This window comes from Spermophilus citellus, assembly GCF_964194105.1.
Source record: "Spermophilus citellus genome assembly, chromosome: 6".
Taxonomy (NCBI): domain Eukaryota; kingdom Metazoa; phylum Chordata; class Mammalia; order Rodentia; family Sciuridae; genus Spermophilus; species Spermophilus citellus.
In genome coordinates this window covers 112,258,805-112,270,078 of record NC_138187.1, presented here as the reverse complement: position 1 = coordinate 112,270,078, position 11,274 = coordinate 112,258,805, and the positions used below count along the sequence as shown (strand labels likewise).

Below are 11,274 nucleotides of genomic sequence, written 5' to 3'. Positions count from 1 at the left end.
GGTGTAAGTTTTTACCATGTTTTCTCACAGTTATTTCAAGTGAGGCACAAATATCTCCAAATTTCACTTTTGCAATTTTAAGTTACAATGAGGCACAGAGAGTCTATAGTAGGGAAACCAAATTGTCAACTACTGGCTGAGGCTTGCAACTCTTACCCCTTTAGTAAGTAGAAAGGAAACAATACCTAGATTTTAATGTGGCTTTCTCTTAAATATCTAACCCTTCCTAAATATCCAGATTAAACTATTATTCTCCCTGGAAATGTTAGCTGCAAACTCAGTACCTAAAACCAATATTCCAAGGGCAGCTGATGAGAAGCTCAGTTCTGCACAATTTCACACTTGACTTCTCTGAAGTGCCCAATCACTGGCATTGGGGAGGCTTCACAACTAGCAGCAATCAGATGAGGTTTGCAATGACAATGTTGGGTTAACTTGCCCCCAGAGCAGACAAACCTGACTTTAAGGTAAAACACCTAATCTGAAGTCTGAACCTGGGTTCAACCAGGCTGTGGTGATGAAAATCATAATTGATATTTCTCCCCTGAAATGACTTGAAAAATTTTGAAGATGCCTTTAAAGTTGCAGGGAGTGGGTGGGTAGTTTTAATTATTAAATATTTTTATTAGTTGTTGATGGACCTTTATTTTATTGACAGGTGGTGCTGAGACTTGAATTGAACCCAGTGCCTCACACATGTTGACAAGTACTTTACTACTGAGCCACAACTCCAGCCCCCAGGTGGAGATGGAGATCCATAGATGCAACTAAAGATTGTGAACAGCGGGTGTTCTTTAGAGACCAACCAACCACCACCACAACAACTGAGGATTGAACTCCAGGGCACTCAACCTCAGACACATCCCTGGCCCTACTTTGTGTTTTATTTAGAGGCAGGGTCTCACTGAGTTGCTTAGTGCCTTGCTGTTGCTGAGGCTGGCTTTCAATTCGTGATCTTCCTGTCTCAGCCTCCTGAGCCATTGAGATTACAGGCTACACCACCATGCCTGGCAAGAACAAAAAATTTTAAAAGCCTCTGTGACATACTTATTTCATAAGAGAGAGAAAAGACGATGCTAAGGATAGCACCCCAGGCCTTGCACATGCTATGTAAGCATTCTATCACCGAGCTACATCCACCAGGCCTAGAGCACATTTTAAAGGTAAACCAAGAACCTATTTGGAGTTTCTGTCAATTTGAACGGAAACTTTTGGACCTTATGGAGTACTAAATATCCCTCAATATAAGCACCGATCAATGTAGTTTTCATTTAAATGCTACTTCCTATACAATACAAAGTTCAAAATCACACTATCTTCTATATATTCTAAGACTTCTTGGAAAAACAACTATTGACTAATACCAAAGAAAACAACCCATTACTTATTCTGTAATCGCCATTAGTGGATTTTTAAAAATATGTATTTTTAGAATTTTGTCATCCTCTGTTAAAGAAATCTTTCAAAGACTTTAAGGGAAATAGTGAAATCAGATTTACAACATGACAAATGATGAAGCTGTCACCTATACACAGATGTTTTGTTACAAATACAATTTAACAAACCTGGCTAATGAGATACAAAAGCTTCTAATAATTTTTATTAAAATTGAAAGCTGTATCCTCAGAACTTAATTTTTGTTGAGAAAAGTCTGAATTAAGTGACAAGTTTACTGGTGTATTCTGAGTTTTCCAACTAGTAGGGAAGAGAGCACAACTGAGGTAGGTTGTACTCTCCTGTTATCTTACTTGGGTTCTGGGTTTTCTTCTTCTACTCAGTAATCCTGAGTTCTACATGGGAAGCTTCCAGAGACTCCAACTATGTTCTGATTATTCAAAATGTTTCAAAAAAAAAACAAAAAAACAAAAAACAAAAACAAAAAACTAGGGTGCTACTCAGTGACTTATCCTTGGTTCAAACATTAGGCTAAGGTTTCAGTGTTTATTCCGCATGTTAACAGCAAGAACTCAAGGCCTATGATGTGCCTTCTGTGATCCTAACCATTGAGTTTAGAAAGTTTTTGTGCAACAGAAATGTAATAATTGAAAAGTAATCTTTTCCTTTCCATGTTTTTCACATGTATCAATATCAGTTCCTTCAGATGTCAACAGAAATAACCAATAAGGGGTGGGAACATAGCTCAGTTGGTAGAGTGATTGTCTCGCATGTACATGGCCTTGGTTTCAATCACCATGCACCACCAAAAAAAAAAAAAAAAGAACCAATAAATGTGGCAAATTCTTAAAACTAACTAAGTCGTCATGACCCAGTCATTTTATTACCCTTTCACAATGTCTGTTACTTATAAATGATTTAGGAAGACATGTAAGTTTACATAGTTCATACTTCAGCAGTTTTCAAATTTTCTATTTCTAAAGGGCTCATTTTTCCTCTTTCGTGGCTTGACCTTTAGTGTTCCACTGATGGTGACTATTATCAAACTAGATTTACTGCAGAATCTTTGCTTTCTTTTTTTTAAAAGTCAATTTTATACTATAAAATTTGGAGCTTTTATTTTTTCCAATGCAGTATTAAAAAAAATCTCTTTACATCTCAAAAATTATGAGATCACAGGGAGTAAACAAAATTTGCATTACAGACTACACACAATGCTTGGCTTAAATAAATGGCTTTTCCTGAGGGGTTGAGCCTCTTAATCAAAAAAAAAAAAAAAAAAAAAAACACTTAAAAGTAAATGTCCTCTATCTTTATGTAATCAAATGAACCTAGAAAATTTTTGTTCACTTAGTCACAGAGATTTCTTATAAATATATCAAGTTTTGACATCAAACATGTCTAACTTATAAATAATAAATGGCTTCGGTGAAGAGTCAAGAGGTATTAAATATCAGTAATTTCAATATACTTTTAGGATCCTTTTCTCATTTCTCAGAGCTTTAGGGGGATGCACAGAAACTAACCTATTAAAAACAAAATGGTACAACTAGGATCAGATTTGGACTTTGGAAGTCAATGCTGGAGTAAATTTCTTTTGTAAAGTGAATTTCTTTCTTTCTTTTTTTTAATAGCTGCACAAAGGAATTAGGAGCTCCTTCATGTTTTCTTGATAAGCAAAAACAAAAAAAAATGACAGCACATAGTAGAATTTAAGGGTAATGAGGCTATAAAGTTATGATAGCCATAGAATGAATTAAAGAGCTCCTTTAGCACACCTTTGTAAACCGTGTTTCATAGAAAGGCCAATTCTTCCCAATGGCACTGCTATATATAAAACTTAGGAGACAAAAAACTGCAACTAGGTAAATTTAAAAGGTTAGCATGTGTTGCTTAATTTTTGAATGTACAGTGATTTTAGTTTATAGAAAACATTCTGACACAAAAAGAAGCACAAACTTGAGATGGGACAGAGAGAAAAATGGCATTTTTAAAACAGTGGGCTCCCTAATGATTACAAATGTAAATGAATAATAGGAACGTGCAATCCACAAGAGAGAAGATAACAGGGGCGGTGGGGGGGGGGCGGACATGACTGGGGTCTGATAAAAGGGCAACTTTCTAGTGAAGACACAATTTTAAAATGGAACTCAAAATGAATACTTATTATAATAGACAAAATTACTGCTGGTTATATATGCAAAACTAGTTTGAGAAACCAGCATATAGAATAAACAATACAGATATAGATTTTACTACATTTAGAATTACTTAATAATGCCCTTTACCAATGTCTTTTAACTTGCAAATGACACAAAGAAAAAATTTTAATGTACAAATGAATCAAAGTATCTGCCCACAATGTTGAAAGTGGAATAGAATCAAACATTTATAACCTCAACTGTGACACTGTGTCAAATTGTACTCAGAAAATAAGACAAATGGGGACACCCAACAGTTATTTCAAACAAAAAGTAAATACATTGTCATACATTCCCTTTGTATTCATTATTTAGTATTTTTGACTTTTATGAAATCTTCAAACAACAATAACATACAGAAATAGTGATATGTAAACTTTAAGTAGTGAAATCTTGGACTCTTAAGGTGTTTTTTGTTTTTTCTTTTTTACATTCAGGGTAACTTATATTTTAGAACTAACAAATTATTTCAGAAGATCATCTAACTGTCACAAACGAGCAACATGTATATACTGCAATTTTATTTCAATCGCACAAAATGAAGTTAGCGCGTAGGAAATTTAAATGAAACAGTTATGGTAAAAACAGCAGAGAACTGAAAAAAATCTAAAAAGGAAGTACACCTAGAGCATGAAAATTCAACATTCATTAGTGTTTCATCTTCAGTTTTGATTGACACTTGATGCTTGCAAATTTTTAAACAAACTTTTAAATCATGATGACTATTCTGAAGAGATTTCAGCACCAGCACTAAGATTTGTACATTCAGTTTGTTTGCAATTGACTTGTTAGCCATTTACATAGTGTATAGTACAGATTTGTCACAGGTCAGATCACAGTGTTGAGGAAAGCAGTACCTTCCTGTAATTAGAAGGGATCCCTAAACTGTACTCAGCTTAAGACATCCAATGTATAAGAGCACAAAACCCATCATAATAATGTGGTTCCAAGGACATAGTTTTGATTAGGAAAATACCTTAAGCTTCTGTTTCCCATTTTAATTACTGAAATCTCTAACAACAACAGGACTGTCATATATGACAGCAAAAGTGTAGAGTAGTTCAAACTTCTTGGAAGGAACACATTTAGCAGTCTGGGATAATGCATAATGATGGAAAATATAGCATGATTCAACACTGGTTCTTTTTTGTCATTTTACACAGACATCATGTTAATATTAGACCAAGGCACAAAACGTTTAGTGCATAAACCAGTTTCTTTTAAGATTTAGCATTTTATTTTAGTTTTTTAACCTTACTTTGGACCACTTGTACTCAGTACTCTACCCACTATAGACTATTTAACTTACCCAACAAAATCAAAAGTGATTTCTGACCAGATTTAATAGGGGACATAAACATTTATATTATCAAAGTGTCTAAAAGAACAATAATAAAGATGAAAATGCCTCCTATTTCCTTTAGAGAATAGTAATTTATAAGCTTGCTGCATCTTTAATGCCTTTACTACTATCACACGACAATGAATACTTGATAGAAAAAAGACCTGTTTACTCTTGAATTATGATAGCTCACCCATCACAGTTTAATCTAAAAAATGAAGTTTCTACAGAAACAGAAACTATTTTAACAAGGAAAAAATTCCCTCAAACATTTTTGTAGTGGTAACAACTGCAAATCTGCAGAGTGTAGAAAATTATGCTATCAATAAGCTTTGTCTTAGAACTGAGATGTACAAAATCTAGAAAGCAGATGAAGGTGGATTATTTCTTCCGAATTTTAGTGTAAGATTTGATTATAAGAGAATTCAAAGCAATTATGGCACATAACAACTCAAGCATAAGATGGAGAGCCTGGAGAATGGTTGATTTCCTAAATTTTCCAGAAATCTGTAATTGTAACATATAGGATTTATGCCCTATTTTAATCTTACCAGTTTCAAAGAGAAGGGAGTGGATCACACACACACACACACACACACTGCACGCAAGTGCACACCCACCCACACCCAACACAGGGTGATAATAAAGTATCTTACTCCTTCCCACCACCGAAGTCTCACTTTGTTAAAAAAGAAAACTGCAGAACTCTTCAATGGTTTCTCTTTAGCTAATGGTTTCTGTGACCTTAATTGCTGCCATCATTGTTATTTCTTGTATTTCAACATAACAAAATTCAAAAGCAGCTGCATCATCAGGAACATGTACCTGAACACCTGTATCACTGCAGGGGTACCTAGGTATTAATAACTGCCAAATTCAGTGATCAAACTCTTTGAGTTCCACAATAAGATTTAATTAATGTGAAACTCAGTATCATGTTTCAGACCATTGAAATTACCGGTTAAAATACAAATAGCTGAAGACATGATGTAAAGGTTAAGTACTTGGTTTTGTTAACATATTTACCAATTAAAGTCACAAAATATTCCTCATTATTATTCATGCAGGTAATTGAGAAAAAAGATAGTGCAGAAATTAACTTCAAATAAAAAATTATTCCTTCCCTTCCTCCCATTTCCTTATTATTCTACAAAATGTTTTCCCTGGGACTCAGCCTTGAAAAGGCCACTACATATTAGTGTGACATGCATTACTGTTTGCAATTAAAAAAGCTAACATTGTGGTGACTGTAAGTACATTATAAAAATGTCCACATGCATAAATCTAAAAAAGGTTGAAAACCTACAGTAAATCTACAGTATATTGTTTTACATTTGACCACTGGTTTGTGTTATGTAGAAGTCATAGATTTGGTAAAGCATTGTAACAATTTAGGAAGGCATCTAAATCTTTAAATTCTGGATGAATTTTATGTTTTAAACTACAAAATTGCATGAAGGCTAACTTGAGAGACTTCCTATCATTCTAAAATTTCTCAAGCTGGACCAATCATTTTTAGGACACTTTCTGACAAATATCACCCTTTGAAAGCAAATATAATTTCATTTGTTCCAGTTTATGATCTTAACCTACACAGGGCTGATCTCATTATTCATGGAATATCAAATATGATAGGAAGACAAACCTGAGAAACATTTACAATACAATAGCAGAACTTGCTAAATTCTTCATCAGCACTCTCTAGGGGGTGAAAAAAAACTTCATAAGCCTTTCTCTTCTTTATTTTAGCAATGGATTGTGGAAAATGTGCAGTTTTATCTCAACATGAAAATATTTCAATGCACGGTGATCTTGCCTGACGAGCTTAGTATTTTCTGCATAACCGTTAACAGGAACTCATATACGACTCTCTTCCATCCTGTGGTAAAGGTCAGAAAAAAGCAGCAAACTGGGAGGGAAATAACTGATCACCAGAGTCATAATATCTGAAGGCTTTCAGAGGATGTCGGTTTCTCCCTCCTTCTGACTGGTTGTCTCCATTTTCTTCTTACAGCTCATAAAATCATTGTGGGGTTGGGGGGAGGGGGAGGGAAAAGTAGGGGGATTCTAGGAAATTTTTCTTTTTCTCTCCAGATTAAAAAGTTCTGTATCTCTCCTTAGATTGCTTCTCTATGTAGTATTTGACTTGCTCAGTTCCTGCCTGATTGCTGGAAAGAAAAAGGATTGAAAGTAAATACAACTACAAGGTGCTATGAGTAACTCATTCTTTTTTTTTTTTTAATTTATTTTTTTAGTTGTAGGTGGACACACAATATCTTTATTTCATGTTTACATGGTGCTGAGGATCGAACCCAGTGCCTCACACGTGCTAGGCGAGCACTCTACCACTGAGCCACAACCCCAGCCTGAGTAACTAATTCTTAAGAAATTTTAAGGATTATATTCAAGTACACTGATTTTTTTTTTTTTTTTGTACTAGGTGTTGAACCCAGGGGCATTTAATCAGCGAGCCACATCTCCCCGGCCCTATTTTGTATTTTATTTAGAGACAGGGTCTCACTGAGCTGCTTAGGGCCTCACTAAGTTGCTGAGGCTGGCTCTGAACTCCAGAGATCCTCCTGCCTCAGCCTCCTGAGCTGTTGGGATTACAGGCATGCAGCACTGTGCTTGTCAATACATTGATTTTTGCAGCTTTCATTATCTAGATCTTTGTTTTATTACAAAGATGATACTAATTCTTAAAGTGTATACATTTATTTATTTTCCTTTTTGTATACAAAAAAGAAACCAAAAACCCAATTCTGTGGCTCAACATCAAGAGGACAGTGGGATACATGAGCAGAGGTAACGTAAAGAAAAAATTTTCCCATCCAGTTTTTCAAATAACAGACAACAACTGAAACTTAAGGATCTTGTTTATCCTTATTTTTAGAAATAATTTCCATTATAAGCCGGAGAGCTCCTCCCCGATATCCTAAGCCAAACAAAGAGCTTGATATTATGATAAAGTTATTATCTTTAAGTAATAAAAATTTTCTTTATTTGCATTTTCTTAAACACAGCTCTTCTTAATATTTTAAAGAGGTAGCAAATTTACTCAGAGACTTACCATCAATGAGCTCTTCTTTTAGCTTTGTTAATTCTTTTCTCATTTCATCTAAAATGTCCTAAAATATTAGAGAAAAACACCAGGTTGGGGAAGAGAAATTACTACTAAAAGGTTTCTTATTCATATAAAAACCTTAAAAATGTTAAAAAATGGGATGAGCCATTTTTTGTTTCCAGAGTCCAACTTTGGTAAATTTTGTTTTAATATTTCTCCTTTCCAATCTTTGCTTATTCTAGCCTAGCAAGATATGAAATAGAATGCTTTCTAAAACTAAAATAACTATTTTGTTATCCAGTGAAAAGTATGATTCAAATAGTTTTTAGAAAAGACAACAGTCCTCTGGTAGCAGTCTGAAAGGTAATATATAAAAGAAGTTTCAAGGAGGAGGATGTTACTAGACAATCGGCTCTTGGCAAATATTGGTTACCTGGTGTTAAGTATGGGGATTTCTTAGGAATCACCATAGCTGCTAAGCAATACTTCAAAGAATCTAGGATTCTTTTGGAGGGCATTTAGGATTTTTCAGGGGCTGCCTTAATGAAGCAGAGATAAAGATGGACAGAACCCTGCTGGACCCACACCATCCAACACAGAAGGCACCAGCCACACATAGCTCCTGAGCACTTGAAAGTGGCTAGTTCAAATGATATGAACCAGAGTTCAAAGACTTAGTATGAATAAGATAATGTGAAATAACAATGGAATTTCAAATATATTAACAATATATTGAAATGAGCTTATTTCAAATACATCAGGTCAAGTAAAACATTAATTTCACCATTTTAAAAATATTACTAGAAAAACTTAAAACACTGTATGTTGTCTACATTATATTTCTGTTTTAACAGGGATGCCCTGGATACTTCTTCAAGAATTGTGGATCTGAAGCTAAGTTGGTGAAAAACAACTATCTTTGGAAGGATTAGTTTTAAATTATGTGACTTTAACATTGTATACTTTAGGAAAAATTAAACTGCTCTGTTAAGATTCATTAATGAAAAATTTTTTCAATTATAAAATAGCAAGGAAACTGAGACACAATGGTTATTAATGTGAGCTAATAGATATACTTATTCAGATTAAACTTCAAATAATCCCTCAAATTCAATCTATTCCCTTTTTCTACTCCATTACTTCAGGTAATTTAAGAATTTACCATATGTTCAAACGTGTGCAAATGCTCAATGTTAAAGCATTTTCAAGAAATGAAAGACATACTTAATATAAAGCAAAACAAGGTCTTGATTATCAATGACCACATGCTTTCCTTTCAAATTACATAAAATTTAACATTTCAATAGTTTTTCAGTTCAAAAATTAGGTTTATCTAAAAAAAATTAATTCATCTCTTAGAAATAAGACTTTAAAACTTGCAATCTCATCACCTGTTACTCCTTCCTGAGTATATAGGTATTAAATATAGTGCATTATGTATTCAAAGTATAAACAATATCTTTTTCTTTTAAAAAACTGAGATAACTGCACACATTTGTTTTGTTACCTGTATACTCTCACAATACTTTGCATAAATTCCTTGACATGAAATTGTTAGAGTCAATGGCTTTTGAGTTGCTTCCCCAAAGTGCCTCTTAAAAAGCAGAAGTATACGAGAGTGCTTATCTCCTCACATTCTTACCAAACTGAGATTTGTTGAGCCCATTTTCCCCAAAATGGTAAGAGAAAGTAGAAGCCCATGGTTTTCTTACAATTGCACACAATGCACTTACACATACAAGGTATCTTTTAAAAAGAAACCAGTCCAAGTAAAGGAAAGTACCCACCTGCTTCAGTCTGTCATAGTCGAGTCCTTCTGTCTGGACTCCATTGGCACTGGGCTGTGATGAGGGTGTGGATTTTGGTCTGTACAAATGTAATTTCCAGGATAGGTTAAACCACACTTATGATTCTATGAGCTCTTAAAAAATTTTAACTTTACCAACCCAACACCAGATTTAAACACATTTCTTAAATAAAACACATTTTGTTAAAAAGTTAAGTGTCAAAATCATGGGACTGATTAGAACAGAAAACCAATATTTTTCACTTTTTTACATTAATCAATAAAAAGAAAAATACAAAAATTTGAATATTTACTGTAATACACATCTGTTTACAAATTCTATGCCTCAGTTTGCAGGAAGAAAACATTTTAGTAAGTATGATTTCTTTGTATCTTTTTATTCCTTTTTTTTCTTTCTTTTCTTTTTCTTTGTGGTGCTGGGGATTGAACCTGTGGCTTTGTGCATGCAAGGCAAGCACTCTACCAACTGAGCTATATTCCCCAGCCCTCACCTTATTCTATTTCTAGCATTAAAACAAACAAGAATGTTGAAAGAATGATAATAAGATTAGCAGTACATTCATATCTAATTGGCTATGTGGCTATTTCCCTATAAGGTTTTTATAGAGACATCATTTGAATGCTGTTTCAGACCAAGTACTTCTAAAAACTTACATGGTTTAAAAAAAAAAAAAACTCAACAAGGAAATGATAGAAGCTAATGATCAATAATAATTACACCCTTAAAAAAACTTAGCTTCTATTAAAAATTTTACATGACAAGTCTTAGAGATTAGGCATATTTTAAGCAAATGTTTCAACACCTAATAAATCAGTCATGCCTCCCTCTCCAATACTGGCAATAAGAGAAAAATCCTCAGTGGAAGACCAATCTCTAAGAATCATAAGTCAATATAATTCGAGACCATTCATTAAACCCACATGTATCTTCAATTTTGGAGAGTACCAACATTAGAAATCTGAACTTTTTCAATGTTATAATTTCATAATTCATAAAATATAATGCCCATAGGCATTGCTCATGAAAACAAAATACTGGGTTAATTTATTTTAATACCCAAACATAGTACTGCTTAAAATGTCATTATGAATAGGTATTAGGTATCTGCTTATATGAACAAAGGAAAACAATAACTTTCTGATAATGTTATCCAACAAGCAGTGAGTTAGGCACTGAAGAGGATAAGAAGATTTGTATAAAATATTTCCTTTCCTCTTGTGAGGATATACCTTCTTATTATGTGAAAGAGACAACTTAATTCCACAGTCATTTAAGATTTACTGAGATTCACAGTATGTAAGTTCTTTTTTTTTTTTTTTTTTGGTGGTGCTGGGGATTGAACCCAGGGCCTTGTGCATGCAAGGCAAGCACTCTACCAACTGAGCTATATTCCCTGGCCCCACAGTATGTAAGTTCTAATATTTCTGTGCAGTCAACTCTAGTAAATATTCTTGTTTTTTTTTT

General features: G+C 33.8%; 1 protein-coding gene across 7 annotated transcripts in view; it reads right to left on the bottom strand.

The window, feature by feature from the left end:
• Window positions 1-603: 603 nt before the first annotated feature.
• Window positions 604-11,274, bottom strand: part of ENAH (ENAH actin regulator) — a 150,184-nt gene continuing 139,513 nt past the window's right edge. For all 7 annotated transcript variants that reach the window (XM_081300189.1, XM_081300188.1, XM_081300191.1 and 4 more), the window contains 3 exons: window positions 9,790-9,868; window positions 8,009-8,066; window positions 604-7,106 (listed from right to left, as the gene is read on the bottom strand). In XM_081300189.1, the coding sequence (XP_081156315.1) occupies window positions 7,069-7,106; window positions 8,009-8,066; window positions 9,790-9,868 (175 nt within the window). In that variant the 3' untranslated portion in view covers window positions 604-7,068. The remainder of the gene's footprint in view (window positions 7,107-8,008; window positions 8,067-9,789; window positions 9,869-11,274) is intronic.